The sequence below is a fragment of the Betta splendens genome, chromosome 21 (genome assembly GCF_900634795.4).
Source record: "Betta splendens chromosome 21, fBetSpl5.4, whole genome shotgun sequence".
In the NCBI taxonomy this organism is placed as follows: Eukaryota; Metazoa; Chordata; class Actinopteri; order Anabantiformes; family Osphronemidae; genus Betta; species Betta splendens.
The window spans coordinates 11398394-11414806 of NC_040899.1; the positions used below are offsets into that span (position 1 = coordinate 11398394).

At 46.0% G+C, this 16413-nt stretch overlaps 1 protein-coding gene across 4 annotated transcripts in view; it reads left to right on the top strand.

The window, feature by feature from the left end:
* epha3 (eph receptor A3) overlaps window positions 1-14415 on the top strand; it is a 65079-nt gene extending 50664 nt beyond the window's left edge. For 2 of the 4 annotated variants that reach the window (XM_041068748.2, XM_029135735.3), the window contains exons 12-17: window positions 1766-1827; window positions 3025-3234; window positions 4462-4611; window positions 4745-4938; window positions 8738-8893; window positions 12249-14415. In XM_041068748.2, the coding sequence (XP_040924682.1) occupies window positions 1766-1827; window positions 3025-3234; window positions 4462-4611; window positions 4745-4938; window positions 8738-8893; window positions 12249-12354 (878 nt within the window). In that variant the 3' untranslated portion in view covers window positions 12355-14415. Of the gene's footprint in view, window positions 1-1765; window positions 1828-3024; window positions 3235-4461; window positions 4612-4744; window positions 4939-8737; window positions 8894-10944; window positions 11063-12248 lie in introns of all 4 variants that reach the window. The other 2 variants (XM_055504910.1, XM_055504911.1) reach the window with 2 other exon arrangements.
* Window positions 14416-16413: the final 1998 nt, after the last annotated feature.

The window sequence follows — 16413 nt, forward strand, 5'->3', positions numbered from 1 at the left end:
CAGTACAGTGTGTGTGTGTGTGTGTGTGTGTGTGTGTGTGTGTGTGTGTGTGTGTGTGTGTGTGTGTGTGTGTGTGTGTGTGTGTGTGTGTGTGTGTTGGTTGGTTGGTGGGGGGTTGCTCTCATGCTTGACCAATCTATGTACATACTGTACAGGTTGAGAGTGTTCCTTAAAATATCACACACACACACACACACACACACACACACACACACACACACACACACACACACACACACACACACACACACACACACTGCTGTAGGGTGATTTATTAAGCTGCTCCTGTTAATTCTTAATAATCCTGAGACTTTCACACCTCATTTACCTTGTTGCTGCTTTTGGCTGATTCACAGCTTGCATATTTGCTCCCTCCCTCACACGCACTCATACTGTAGCTCTTTCTCTGACATACAGTACACACACACACAAGCACTTGTACACTCGTGTTCAGAGAACAAAGGACCTCAGGGGCCTTTATCTTTGCTGCCAACGCTGAGAATCTGGAGGCCGAGGGAAGGAAAGAGGGTGGAGGACAAAACAGGCCTGGGTGTGTTCAGTCCCCATCTGCAACTAAGTAGTTCACTGGTAAACACACTGATCCATCACCACTTTTCAGTGCAGGCTGTGTGTGTTAAACTCTATCTGTGCTTGTGTTTACGCCATGATTTGTGCTGTGAGTTGAGAAGTAGACTGTTTGTCTAAATCAAGGACGCGCTCTGAGACGTTCACAAACTGGAAGCCATCGTTTATTCTCAACCCCTACATCGCTGCCTTCACTTTGAACCGTTCCTTGTGCCAAACAGGATTTTCTTCGTCAGCGTCAGGGATATTTTGAATTAAAATTCGGACCAGATCCGTTTTGTTCAGATCTGCTGATTTAATTAAATCCATTGAGTCAGCCAACTTCCATCATTGTTAATGGAAAGTTTTTTTTTTCCTCCCAGTGATGGGGAATTGATTTGTTTCTTTTAACAACCAATTCCATCACCCTCTCCACTCACGGCACGTGTCATTCCTGGGGAAAAAAAAGCCAGATGTGGGGAGGGTGCACATTAATACATGCAGGAGGAACAGAAGGAAGAAGGGAAGGATGGGGTGATGGGGAAAAGGCAGAGGTGATAGAAAAAATGGAGAATGAAAGAAAGTGAAACGGAGGGAGGGAAGAGGACGCATTAATCTGAATAAAATGGAGATGAAGCATACGGCTGGTGGGAAGTCGAGAGTGAAGCCGGGAGAACAAAGCCATATGGGACACAAATGAGTCCTGACACCGACGCTGTTCATTTAACAATGGCTGATTTAAAGGTTTCTTAAGGAGAATTCTTTCTTCTCTTCTCCAGTAATAAACCTCGTGTTGGCCACAGTCTGATCAGGTGCAGATGACAGCGGTCGGTGCAGATTTACGGCCAGCTTTTTTTTTTTTTCCCACAGAAATAAAGATGTCACACTCTGACAGCTGACCTGCCAGGGCCCTAAGACTAGTGTGTGTGTGTGTGTGTGTGTGTGTGTGTGTGTGTGTGTGTGTGTGTGTGTGTGTGTGTGTGTGTGTGTGTGTGTGTGTGTGACAGACAGATAAGAATGTAGGTTCAACCTGGGTCCCATCAGGCTCCGTGTACATGCGCCGGTGTCTGCTTTAAGTCAACTCACAGCTCCTCCGTCGACTGACGGCATCGGAGAATAAATCAGAAATCAATTTGATGCTGGCTTTTGTCTGATGGGGTCCGTTGTCTAGTCATTTATTTGTTTATGTCTTTTGTCCTAGGCAAACCCGTCATGATTGTGACAGAATACATGGAGAACGGATCCCTGGACAGCTTCCTGAGAGTGAGTAGCATCACGGACACACGAGGCCGGTGCAGTCGTACTGATCTGCTCGTCGGCTGGTTGAGGATTAAGGAACAGCTGTCAAAAAGTTTTACACCTGCTCTACACAAAGTCAAACACCTCATCTTTGCTTGTCTTCACTGTTACAAAAGGCTTGAGGTGTTTACAAAAAAGGAAATTCCATTCCTGCTGTATCTGCCTGGATCTAAGTCTCGTCTGTCGCATGTTCTCCCCAAATTAGCCAAACGCTAAACCAGACAGCCGATGCTTGTGCCTGCACAGCATCCAGACATCTACAGGACGAGTAGCCGGCGGTCATGACATGTTCCCAGAGGCCTGCAGTCTTTCAAGAGAAATGTCACGGGTCCCAACTCACATGCAAATGTATGACAGTAAATATATAACATTAAAGCATTAAAGCCCGGTGGTCTGGCCACTAATTGCTCCAGACCAAGGAGGAGGTGGGGTGGGCTCATCTTACACTGACGTGGTCCTGCACAAACAAAGCTCGACGAGCAGCCGACTATACAGTCTACGAGCCGAGCACCGACGCCGACAACAAACCCCCATAGAAATAGACAGCGGCAAATCTGCGGCCAACGATTGCCCAACGTTGTTATTTCCGTGGCTCTAATCTTCGGCTGCGCTCACGTCTCCTGTGTTTACGCTTCTGCCCCAACCAGACATGGGCAGTGGATCGCTTGACGTATAGGTTTACTTCTAAACACTTGCCGGTGTAAGCCAGTGTAAACACTCCCACACAGCAGCGCAGGCAGAAGAAACGCGCTTTACAGTGCGTTTGTACTTTGTCCAGCGAGAGGCGGAACGGGATCGTCAGCGTCTGCAGCGTGAACAGATTGCTCGAATGAAACAAGAGGAGAGAGAAAATGTCACCATTAAAGCGTCATCATATGATCAGTGAGCTGATTGAAAGAGATGGATTATTTCCTTTACACTGGTTTGACCCTAATTTCTATGCAATGCCATGTGTCAAGACTTGGGATTTCACAGTCGAGCAGAAGAGGCCCCGCAGGACGTCAAAGGTGGTTTTTAAAGGTTAATGAAAAAGCTGTGGACGGTAGAAAGGTTTCATTTTATGCAAATGGTCAGAAAGGTCAGATTCACTTTGTGTTGTCTGTATCATACACCTTAAAGCTCCTACCTTCCCTTGATTCGGTCTCGGTCTTCTCTTTCCAGAAGCACGATGCCCAGTTCACGGGCATCCAGTTGGTCGGCATGCTGCGCGGCATCGCCTCGGGCATGAAGTACCTGTCAGACATGGGCTACGTTCACCGGGACCTGGCGGCGCGCAACATCCTGGTCAACAGCAACCTGGTGTGCAAAGTGTCAGACTTCGGCCTGTCGCGGGTCCTGGAGGACGACCCGGAGGCTGCGTACACCACCAGGGTGAGTCGGGGGACAATATGGAGACATATGACGGCATGGACACATGCGCCGGTCCAAGGTTGATTTACTGCCTCTCCCCTAAAAGCGTGCGACGTTATGCAAAGCTTCCTGATAGAATATGCAGTAATCTACTTAATCCATCACGTCTCCCCTTTAGGCTGCAACACCGTCTATGTACTAAACAACACTGAAGTCACATGCGTTGCTGCTGTGCATACTGACTTGATGTATTGTGGCCACGAATTCACATTTCCACACATGCATCCTGTATTCTGAGGTAATCTCAGGAACCACACTGCATCCCTCGTCCATTCTTCATAGCAAGGAAGAGGAACACATGAATAAAAACAGGGATGTGATAAGACCAACATAAATCCACAAAGCCTTGCTTCCGTGGCGCACAGCACAGCAATGACAAACGTATACAGTACCTGCTGGGAGATCACACAGAGACACTCCAAGCAGCGTGCACCGCGGGGGATCGGATCATATTGGAATCAGATGGAACGAGATTTTAATGCTAATAGTATTTGGAGGTTTTTAGAATTGGTCAAATGTAAAAGTAAAGTACATGATGTATGGGGGTTGGTGGAGAAAATGGACAGCTAAGGTCTTTAAAGGTGAGATTTAAGGTCTGAGGTCATGGGGTCATCCTGATGTGCGTACCGCTTGTGTGGTGCACTCTCTTCACGCTGTGTAATTTTCTGGCTGAGAATCGCTTGTCAAATAAACAGTCAACGAGCCTTTTTTTATGCTCTGGACCCAGAAATGCATAATTTGAAATAATAACTAGTCGTCTACAGCGTGTGTTTTTTAGGGAGCAGCAGCAGGAGATCAACGGCTGCTGGTTAAGATTTTGATCATCTAGTTGCATTTTGATTGAAGACTAGATAAAATCCATTCATTCAGTATGCACCTTCTTACAGTATATGTGACTGTTCTCAGATTCTACGTCTTGGAAAAATATTTTCACTTGCCAGTGTGTAGGAGATATTTAGTCCCACTGTGAGAAGATTTCGTTCTAATGTGTGTCAAAAAACTGTCTCAGCAGCTCCTTAAGCAGTGTGAAGCAGGTCGACGCCATTAAAAATCATATTAGTAGCTGTGGAATGTGATAAACATTTCTTACGCTGTTTCCACAAGGATATTAGACTGTTACGCAACATATGTGATCATGTATCTGCCGTGCAAAGGACTAATTCCTCTTCTGTTTCATTTCGGTGTCAGGGAGGTAAGATTCCAATCCGGTGGACGGCTCCGGAGGCTATCGCCTATCGGAAGTTCACCTCAGCCAGCGACGCCTGGAGTTACGGCATCGTGCTCTGGGAAGTGATGTCATATGGGGAAAGGCCGTACTGGGAGATGTCCAATCAGGATGTGAGCACTGCTACGAGAGAGCATTTCACGTAGCCGAATGTGTTTTGAGGAGACTTAAAATGTTATTACATTGATTAAAATACCATCTACTGGATTTGATGATAGTAAAACGTGTCCACTCTGCTACATCCAGGTGATAAAAGCTGTAGACGAGGGCTACCGCCTGCCTCCGCCCATGGACTGCCCAGCGACCCTGTACCAGCTGATGCTGGACTGCTGGCAGAAGGAGAGGAACAACCGGCCGAAGTTTGAACAGATTGTCAGCATCTTGGATAAACTCATCCGCAACCCTGGCAGCCTCAAAATCACAGCCAACACCACGTCCAGGTAAAACCTGCAGATACGCTACAGTAACTAGCGGCCTGAACAATAGAAAGACAAAGGGATCCAACCGGGAAACGCTGTGTTGTGATTTAGACGTACGTTTCTTCGTCCCTCCGTGCATGTTTGTTTTTACAGCCAGGCAGAACAGGAGCCTAAAACAAACACCGTCTTCCTGCTTCCTGTGTTAGTGTGGTGTTACACTCAAATTAATACCGCCCAGCAATTTAAACTAATATTTATTCTTCGCATACTGTACCTCCTTGTATTTTCATTCTTTTGACTCAGTCTTGAGCTGCCATTATTTGAGGGGACTGCTCGTTTTTTCTTGTACACATGTCAGCTGTGGGCAGAGAGAGGGCGCTGGGTCTGCAGCAGGCCGCCGTGATCTTATGAAGACGTCAAAGCTCATAACATTGACTAATGATTTCTTAAGAAAGTGAAAATAGGTCCCTTGGAGTTTGCATGTCATTTTCCTGATTGGCTTTTAACACTGGGTGAGCACAGGCTGGCCAACAGTGCAGCCTGTGGTGATTTATGGGAGCGAGGTGCATATCCGTGTGTGTGTGTGTGTGTGTGTGTCTGTGTGTGTGTGTGTGTGTGTGTGTGTGTGTGTGTGTGCGTGCGTGTGTGTGTGTGTGTGTGTGTGTGCGTGCGTGCGTGTGTGTGTGTGTGTCTGTGTGTGTGTGTGTGTGTGTGCGTGTGTGTGTGTGTGTGTGCGTGCGTGCGTGTGTGCGTGCGTGTGTGTGTGTGTGTGTGTTGGCGCGGCAGCAGCAGTTGCACAGTGAGAGCAGCTGCACTCAGCTCCACACACCTCGTTTGTCTCAGGGCCGTCCTGGCTGGTTAATGGAGCACCCCCTCTCTCCGCCAACCCCAGACTAAAGGACTGGGACCTGGCTGGAGCATCTGGAGACGTCAGGGGTGGCACCTCGTCAGAATTTAGTGCTCCTCTAGGTGGTTGAAGACGGCCTGGGGTTAGTGGGCCAAGCCTGGCTGTTAGAAACTAATTACGGGCCAGCAGTGGACCATTCAGGGTTAGAGGCCGCTGTGTGTACTATTGGTTTTACAGGGTGTCTAAAACATATGTGATCACAGGTTTTCTCAGGTGTCCAACATGGCATTGCAGCATTGTAATGTGCAGTAATAAGAAATCTAATCCACACTATCATAATGTTATCAGTAAACTTGCAGGAGTTAGAGTGGAAATATAGATGTGAAGTCCAACCCATTGCCTCCTGAGGGGACCAGGGCTCAGGTTGAGCTGAGATGAATATTCTTAGCTCAAAAATGTCTAAATGCATGAGCTGAGTAAGTTGTGCAGTGTAGTGAACTGGACAGAGGCACAAAACGCGGCAGATGATTTAATGACGTTGGCCAAACACCAGCAGTGGTGGATTTCTGATTAGCAGGTTCAGATTTGAATTGCATTCTTTGCTGGGATCTGTTGTGCATTTGATTATGTTAGTAGCTTCCTTCACGTTACTTGACTAGTGTTGATTAAAACCGAATATCGTACATCCTCACACAATGTGAAAGTCATTTTTGATTAAAGCAGCAAACATCCCCTCTTTATGTCGGCCTAACCCCTTCCAGGAGCGGCCTGGGAATTGCCCCAGTAACACAGAGAGGGGTGAATTCCTCCCACACCGTCTTTACCACATGTATCTGTTTAATCTTCTCGTCTCATCCACCTCGCTGCTCCCTTGGGTGCTCTAAAAAACTAGAGGCTACACAGTCCTGGTTCTTTGGAGGTCAAAGGTACGAGAGGCTGTAAAAAAGGAGGAGAGTGAAAATGAGAAGGGGGTAGATTTTTTTTTTCTCTCTCCAGCATATTTATACTTCCATCCGTTCGATCGGGTGTTTTCTGCATCGGTATGTGATGCTAAGTCCATGAGGGGTTTTAAAACCCCCTCGCTGCAGGCACGCAGATGCTTTTCCTCTCTCCGTATCCTCCCCACCTCCGACACATCCCTCTGTTCCACTGTTTCCTCTGCAATCATCTTGTCTCTTATGTTACAGCGAGACTTTGCTGAAAATGTAACAACAAAGAAAACCAAAAAAAAAAACGATACGGGAGGGGAAATAAGGTCATTTGCAGTTTACCTCTCGGAGGAGAGGGAGAGGGGAAAAGAGGGGAAGGGAGATCAGAGAAGACAAAGAAAGTAGGTACAGGAGAGGAGAGAATCGATAGGACTGTAAAGAAAAGTTGCATTCTTGTCCTGACAGGCTTAAAGTAAAAATGTTTCGAAAAAAAAGCACATTTCTTGTGCCAACTTGTTCTGCAGCAAATGTATATTGGAAATCTACAGTACAGTATTATTGTATGATGATGTCTTTGAGAAACTAGCATTTTGCTTTTTTTGTTGCTCTCGTGAAAAAAGGGATCTACTTGACTCTCATGGAGATTCATACAATTCAACCAACCCCACCCTGCGGGCGTGAGCCCCTCCTCTTCCTACAAACCGGGCTCTCCAGGAGGTCCTGGGGGGGCTGCAGCATTTTGACAGGCCTCTGATCTGGCAGGAAAAGACTCAATCATTGTAACAACACCCACTCCACCACCTCAAATGCTTCTCTTTCCTCTTTCTTTCCCCCCTGTCTCTCTTTGAAACGTCATCTCACTTTTCTCCTGTCTTTGTTAGCTTAGTATGGAATTTTTGACACCGCTGCTCGACAACAGCCTGGTGATTTTCCGTCGTGCCACTCTTCTCACTGCGCTTGGCTGTTGCTAATCAAAATACATTGCGTCGCAAAGAACAAGGCAGCTGTGAGTGGATACCCCAGAATATCAGCTAGACTAAACATGCAATGCAATCAAATGCAAATGGCCGTGCATCAGCAACCTCCACAGCATCCAGTTGCAACGCAGTGCAACGTCCTGCTCGCTTCATAAACAAGTTCCCAGCGTTTTTGCACACATAAACACACACAGTGGCTCCAAACATCCCTGTCACTCCAACTCAGTCTGGCAGAGGAGGACTTCCTGGTATTATAATGAGTTTATTTACAAGGCTATGAATAGGATTCCCTGAGGGACAGCTGTGCTTTGTCCCTGTCCTGTCCCGTCCTGTTGCAACCCAGATTTCTTTACAAAAGCCACAGTCAGCGACTCACTTGTGTTAAACGTGGTTGTGACATCATAAGGGGACGCCGACGAAGAAGTCTGGCTCCCACGTCTTGGTACCTGCTTTGTCCTTCCTCTCCTCCCATCAATCACCACCAAGAGCAGCCGCTTTTCCATTCGCCCTCTGCTGTTGAGACTGAGCTCTCTAAATCCCAACGCAGTGCATTTAATTTGATTTGGTCCAATTGAAACCATTAACTCTAATCAAATTTAATGTTGCATTGTGCCGCATGGTACGTGTGCTGCAGGAAACAAAATGAAGCTGATGCAGTCGTTGTTAATAATCTTGTTCCTGAATATGTTATGGGAGTAGTTAGTCATGACGTGATGCCATTACCTCCCATATTCAAACCCCAAGGCACTGTGCAAGTACAGTACAAAGTACACAACAGACACAAAGTGAGGATCTGTGTGAGATGCCATTAAAGCATAAACTCCTACAGCTCAGTTTATCATGAAATAATGACACAATAACATTTGCATTATCTAAATATCACAGCCTCATCATGGTATAATCATGCAATCATTACCCTTGTTCTTACCCGTGTATTATCCTATTTTAATCTAATCTAAATGCTATTACTTTGACATCACCTTGTTATTTTGAGAGATCATCCCACTGTTGTATTTGTTTCTAACCTGCCAGTATAATAATTATTTTTTCTCCTTTGGCCCTTTCAGACCGGCCAACTTGCTGTTGGACAGGAGCAGCTCAGAGGCTCCCTCGGTGGGGACCATGGGTGACTGGATGGATGGAATGAGGACGCTGCCCTGCAAGGAGGCCTTCTCCGGCGTCAGCTACAGCTCCTGCGACACCCTGGCCAAGACCTCCACAGAGTAAGACAAGCACACAGCCGGAAACGCACATTAGACTTCTACTCGTATTCATGTGAAGACGTCCAGTGCGTGAGGGCTAAGCGCAGGAACTTGAAGAGGCTTTTAGCGAAGACCTTGCACACGCACATACAGTATGAGCCGTTTCAAAAGGCGCCAAGATGAGATTCATGGTAACTAGTAATGACAGGACGTTAGCCAGGCTTTCAGCCCAGCAAGTACTGAACAAGGGAACTGGGAGGGGGTGAGAGGACGAGCAGAAAGGGAGTTTTTTTTTTTTTTTTTTTGAAAATGAAGATTCAACAAGAAAGAAAAAATACAGAGAAACAGCAGGATTCATGATTCATGATAAAATGAATACCTGATGCATAGTAATTACATGTATCAGAGGTTCAGTGCTATCTCGGTGCACTGTAATATACAGTAGATGTAATTTAAATTTAAATTAAAGCAGCATCTAATGGAAAGGTTTAAAGAATAATAAATTTCATTTTACTGTAAATTATGCTCTTTTATTCACAATGGGAAGTCCAATAATGTCCCTTCTATCACTTTGTTGGCCTGCTGATGACTTAATTAATGTGGAATGTGACCGAGTAAATAATTGGACATTTTTAATCACTGTGATCAAAGCAGCCTCTCACTGTAGTGATGGCAGCAATGGGTGGGTGGGTGGTGGTGGGGGGGTCAGCTGTGGAGTAGCCAGCTGTAACGTCTTACCAAGCGGCCGGTCATTAGCGGCACCAGGATCGATGGGGTAGAAAGAAGAAGCTGTGCAGCGTTAACGCCAATGGTTTTACAGGAGCAGTTGTTAAACGCACAACAGAGATTAGAGGGGTTTAAATCTCCACCGACGGCAGTGTTAAATTCGCAACGACTTGTAATTGAAACACATTAAGAGTTGATTTCTCTGAGTCTTTATTCGACCCATTAGAAAAGTGCAGAGTGAAACTTTATACTCAGGAGACAAACGACATATGAAGCATCTTTTATTTAACTATTCTAATGTTTATTAAATTATGACATTATAATTAAATAAACTGTATTCATGACACTTACTAGAAAATGTGCTGTATAAATCTTTACTCCTGAAAAGATTTCTGTCCTGCAAGCAACGTATTTCACCAGAAGAAAAGCCAACGCTGCACAATAGGAGCAGGTCAACATTAAGTATTGACTGGATGCATCACTGCAGCAGTGCAATCTTGCAATGAAGAAATCATCCACCGCCGTCTGTGGCTGGATTCTAGAACGGATCACTGACGTCTGGCTCAACCAGCCGCCTTCCCTAAGACTGAGCCCCGTATACATTGCTCTATTGATCTGTACAGTCTTAATCTAGTCCTTGATATTCAGCACGAGGCCTGGCAACGCTCTGACCTCCGAGGAGCCGTAATCATACTCGGCCGCTATGTGCTGACTCATCTGCCGGAGTAATTGAAATCCTTTTTCAAGACGAGCTAGAATGAAGTGTCTGAAATACTGCGTCATCTGGTGTGTTTTCCTGATCGGGGCAACCGGAGTTCATCCCAGGTGTTTGATTAGGAAAGTGGGAAATTGGCCACGGAACGACCGACAATAGGATCTAGACAATCTACAGTGGCAAAATAATGGATGCTGGTTTTTATGGGCGAAAGCACGGAGATGATGTTGAAAGGACGCAGGTGGAACTGGCTTTGATGAACAAATGAACAAACTGTACATCCTTGCTTTAGTTCACAACCATGGAAAGCAAAGATTGTTTTTTCAAATGATAAATATTAAGAATATTTACTTATACTCTAAACAGCAGATTGTTAACATTTACTGTTTATCTGCCTACAACACAAACATATATCTAATATGACTAGAATTACATAGTGTTAATCATAAAGCTTTAATTCTGGCTGTGATATATTGTTTTGAGCAAGGACTACTCAGTAGTTTGTAAGGTATCTCTGTGGTCCAACCACATAATTTAATCATACTTATCACAACCAGACTGTACATTAAACATGATTATAGAAAAAAAAGAGTGCACATTGTTAATGTTGTTGGGCCTGGCTGTGTCTCAGTAGAGTGGTTCTGACGGAGGTCCACGTCACACCGGCGACGTGCCCAGAGTGGGAGCCGTCCATGGGGATCACCACTCTCTAACGTCCAGCTCCCCTCCGCTTCCTTAGGCTCTGGATGGTGGGTGGAGGAGGAGAGAGCCCTGAACCTGGAGCCAGAACCACTGACGAACTTTCACTTGTATTACTATAAAAGGGATAGTTTAAAAAGCAAAGCAAAAGTTTGTAAATATATGTTTGTGTGTATATATATATATATATATATATATATATATATATATATATATATATATATATATATATATATAATTTTTATTTTATTCATTTTTATTTTTTGAACTATCCCTTTATATTGCGACATAAAGTGAAGCAAAGTCTCTGAATTTCTGGGTTTTCTCAGACTCTTGCTGTGGCTGCTTTGGCAAACTAAAACGTCTGCTTGCGAAATAATAAAAGCCTAAATGTGATATTTTTAACAACACAGTTTTATCAAAATGCTGAAATGTTGCCTTCACACGTGTCGCAACTCCAGCTGCAGATCCACCGCTTCAACTAATACTAACGGACTGAATGGACAATGAAAAGGCTAAAGATGTGTGTTCTATGACATATTGACAGGGTTGTGTGTATCGTGTGTGTGTGTGTGTGTGTGTGTGTGTGTGTGTGTGTGTGTGTGTGTGTGTGTGTGTGTGTGTGTGTAGGTACAGAACTACTAACTACAGCTGGTCGTTAACATTTATGGTGAAACTGACCCCGTAACAAAACATGGTCTTTTCTCTGCATGTACCTAATCTTTCCTTAAACAAGGTAACAGATCCATCGGCATCAGTGAATTATATCCTACACATGATCCTGTGCTGCTCCCCTTCACATATTACACCTACTATGTCAAAGGCGTCCGGTTCAGTGCAGGAAACTGGGCCTGCTCTGCGGCTGTGGTCGTTTCAGTGCCACCGTTTCCTTCACTGACAGGGTCCTAATAGCAGCTGCCTGTGGAGCCTCCACAGGCTCCTTAACCCACCCCGTCACGTACGCACACACACACATTGTTCCTCCCGCTGAGATGTGGCAGCCCAGTGGCCTTCTGGGAAATGCGGTCCTTTGTGAGTGACAGCTGCAGGGGAAGCGGCACAGGGAGCATGTCGTGGAGGACCATCTGGGCGTCACATCGTCAATCACTAACCCACACATTCTCCTCTTCTGCTTCCCTCCTCCTCCTCCTCCTCCTCTCCTTACCTCATTGTGTCTCCTTCCCGAACCCCCTCCTCCTCTTCCTCCTCCTCCTCCTCACTCTACTCTCAAACCAGGGATCTGAAAAAGATTGGAGTGACTATAGTAGGACCGCAGAAGAAGATTGTGAGCAGCCTCAAAGCCCTAGATTCCCACACCAAGAACGGCCCAGTACCTGTTTAAAAGACGATCCCGCCTCTCCGTCTGTGTTTGCAGACTGTGATTGCTAATTGCACTGTAACACGGTGGCTGCGTATCCAAACTACGAAAACACAGAATGGAAGAAATACCCGATACCCCATTCAAGCGAGGGCTTTCGTTGTTTCGGTGAAAGACGACGCGAGTCCCGAGCAGAGAAGCGGAAAAAGCCAGCGAGTTCACTGGCTGATCCCTCCACTCGCCATCCCTCCACACCCCAGTTGAAATGCCTTACAGACTAATAGGAGGGGGGGGGGTGAGGCCAGAGGAGAGCCAGTGAGGCCAGCGGCGCCCCGTTCAGCGGACTGGACTGATCCGACGCGAAGCCCGAGCTCTCTGTGATTGGCTGTGGGGAACGGGTGACACCTGAGCGGACCCCCTGCTGGAGCCGCGAGGTCCGAGCTGGGAGATTTCGTCGGAACTACCTAAGTTTTCAGCCTCTATCCGTGAGAGAACTGGAGCTGGATGCACCTGATAACAGAGCCATCTTACTCCGTAGCTCTAACATATAGCATTTTGCATTCAGTAGACATGTCACATTAAAGCAATAATTATGATAATCAGTTAAATAATCTCACTGTATGGAAGCCATGAGTCTGTCACATGTATCATGTATTGAACGCTATTGTTCTCTGAAGGTGCAGGGGCCGTAACAGACACACACACGGGAGTTTCCTCATTTTTTTGGCATCATGAACAGACATTGTACAGATCTAGTGCTGTCTCCTCAACCCAATGCCCTCCGTTTGAAATCTCAGGATGTACGCATTACTTGTTCTTTTGTTCTCTGACACAAGAAACACAGAGAAGGTGGAGCAAATCCAGGAAGTGAGAGTGCCACTAGACGATGGGGGGGCGAAGACTTGGCTTCAGGTGATGCCGTGACGTTTTCTAGTCAGACAAGTTCGGGCGATCAGCGCGATAACGCTGGGTATAATGTTACCATCAACAAAGCTGCTGAGATTTGAACCCGAAAGCAGAGTAGAAAAACGATCCTGGATCGATCGCGTTGTTGTCGTCGTTGTCGTCATTGTCATCGGGGCGTTGGGTTTAGCCGTCACTGCCCTCAACCAACCAAGGCGTGGAAGCACGTTGACAGAGATGCCACACGTCCAACACACTCGTTCTTCTGGAGATCGTGTACTAGCACACCATACTGTACTGTACGTCCGGGTGGGGTTTCCTGAAGGCACCTGGGATGACGTTCGTACCATCATAACCTCCTGCTTTGATGTCACCCACATGAGTCTTTCTACGGGGGGGCACTTTGGTACCTCGGGGCATCTTTAACCCCATATGACGGCATCTTTGAGCTCGTTCCAAGCACTTAGTTGAGCACTTTGAATGGACATGCTGTTGCCTTGGCTGTAGCTTATCTAGCCGATAAGACGCGAGCGCGGTGCTTTTGGGAAGCCCGGCCCCGTCCCGTGACTCGGTCGACCTGTGGATGCCGCTGTTGCTGCTACGTGTCCTAATTAGCATGTACATAATGTAAACCATCCTAATGAGAGCAACTAGCGCTGCAGATCTCACTATATGTGTGTGGCCATCCCTCTTTGTAAAAATGTTTGTATGTGTAAATGAAGAAATAAAAATTGTGCAACATTTTTAATTAAAAAAAGAGACAAAAATCATCTGTATTATATTTTATCTTATTTTTTAATTATAATTGTCTGCCTTGTTTGTTTTTCTACAATAAAAAGGCAATTATGGTTACGTTATTATTTATTTAACATTATACAGCGTAATGTTGATGTGTTTTTTGTAACATACAGTAAATTATGTCAGTGCTTTCTGTGTTTTGGTTTTTGACTTACTTTCAACCTGGGACATTTGACAGAGCAATATTGTTACAGTATGCACCGAGAATCCAGATCCCTCATTTTGTTGTCTCAAGACTGACCTGTGTATCTGTGTGAGAGTTCTACGTGTGAAAATGTAGATGGCCTTGTCTACTAATGTAAAATGATTTGTAGTGGAAACATTTATATTTTTATAATAAATCTTCGCAAAATATTTTCCAAAAAATGGATGATGATGATAGAACTGCGCCTGTGTTTTCATTTTAGCCCGCGATCATCTCGAGGACCAAGTAGCTGCAGCGGTTGCAGCTCCTTTCTGTGAGCATGTGTTCAAAAGATCACAAGTGGACGTCAAAAATTCATAATGCGAAATGAATCTGTCTCTTTTTCTTTTTCCGCGGCTCGGTCGTCTGGCGCACCTTTCCATCTTCGAGATAAAAGCCAGAAACCGCTTGAGTGACATATATAGTGTCCAGAGCAGATGGTTCAAATAGCTGAGATCATAGGCAATGAACATGTATCAAGAAGAGGAGCAGAGGAAGTTCCTTCATGGTCAGGGATGAATCAAACGTAAATGGAAACAAAGTATTAGTGGTGAGTTTCAATTAAGCAGGAAATCCATAAAAAATGTATGAATCAACCGAAAAAGTAAAACATAAACCAGATGGCAACATTTACTGCGTTATAAAATTATAAGCTATTTTTTAGCCCCACTATGAATTGAGTCCACTCCACCTTGTCCGTGCTCACATCTGTTCACCAGCTCCCAGTCTGAGCACCTCGGCCTCTGTTTCTAATCCCTTTCAACCTGCAGCCTTCTTGTTTCCACCAGCTAATACAGCACTTTGTTTCCGACCATGGACGCTTACAGCCGATTTGCTCCATGGTTTTAATGTGGAAGACGTCCCGTCTCTCCTTACGTCGCCGTCCGCAGGAAAGACGATGCATCAGAGAAAGGGGAAAGAGTGATGATCCCTGTGCTCCATGTTGAAAGGCTGATGTTCACCAGATGTTTTCTGGCAGATGTGCACAGAGAGAAAACAGGACATCACCCTCCCAGGAAACAATGGAGACAATGTGCTTGACAACACCAGTTCAGACTTGTTTTTGTTTATTTATTTTTCCTCCACAAAACCTCCATGGGACGTCGGGAAAGGGCCGAGCGAGGGCGAGTGGGGGGTGGGAGGGGGTGAGGAGTTGACGGGAGGTGAAGCCGTAGACGGAAAAGAGGAAACGCAGGAGGTGCTGGATGTGTTTTGCTCGTGTCCATTCCGTCCAATGAGAACATTTCGAGCGGCGGCGTGTGATAACGAAGCAACGCAGGAGACGGTTAACCAGCGCCATTCATCATCGCGCGTGGCAGCGCGCCGCTCAAATGCCCCCCCCCCCGTAACTGCTACCGACACAGGAAGCAATGGTTCCGCACGGAGGGCGACGACAAAACAAAATCGCGATGTGTAAAATTAATTCCCCACCTTGAACCGGCTTATTACGAACCCTTCAAAAACATTTTTTACGAGCAACATCTGACGTTTTAATGCTGTGTTTCCAATTTCAACTTTATTTCTAGGCTAACGTGGCCACTTCATAGTCCAAGTCGTCAAAATCAAAAGTTAGAATTAAGTTCACTAGTTAGAAAAATTCCCACAATTAGCCACCAACTGCTGCCTCATTGGAACATGCAACAGTAAATATTATAATACACTGTAAGAACGTCTGTCTGTACGCGGTGAAGCTCGTTTAGTCACTTAAGCCCAGGTGATGAAATGCACCTGAAAGAGCAGCTCTGAGGCTCATATCCAGCCCTCCCTATGGAGCCTCCCTCTTCCCTTTGAAGCCAGGTCTGTGGCCTCACCCTCCCATCTCTCTCCTTCCTCCCGCTTCTTGCTGGAAAACTGGCCTCCAGCTGTGCGCAGCTGCCTCGCGGGGCCCCGACGCCGTGTTGTCGACTCGTAAGACTCCGCTGTGAGGATGTGATCCCCATAAACTCGCTTACTAGGGGTCAGAGTTCACCGATAGAGGAGCGAGGAGCTCCCGTGTTTAATTGCCTTCGATGCGCGTGCGTCGCGTTTATCTCTTAGAACAGACTGTTGGAGAATGGAGGTTTTGACCCGCTGCTGCTGTGCAGAGCGCACACGCAGGCAACGTGGAGGATGTTAGATGTGCGCTGCAGGGAGCGCTAAGCTGTCACACTGCTGTTTATGCCACACACGCGCACGCGCACACACACAGATACAGTCGA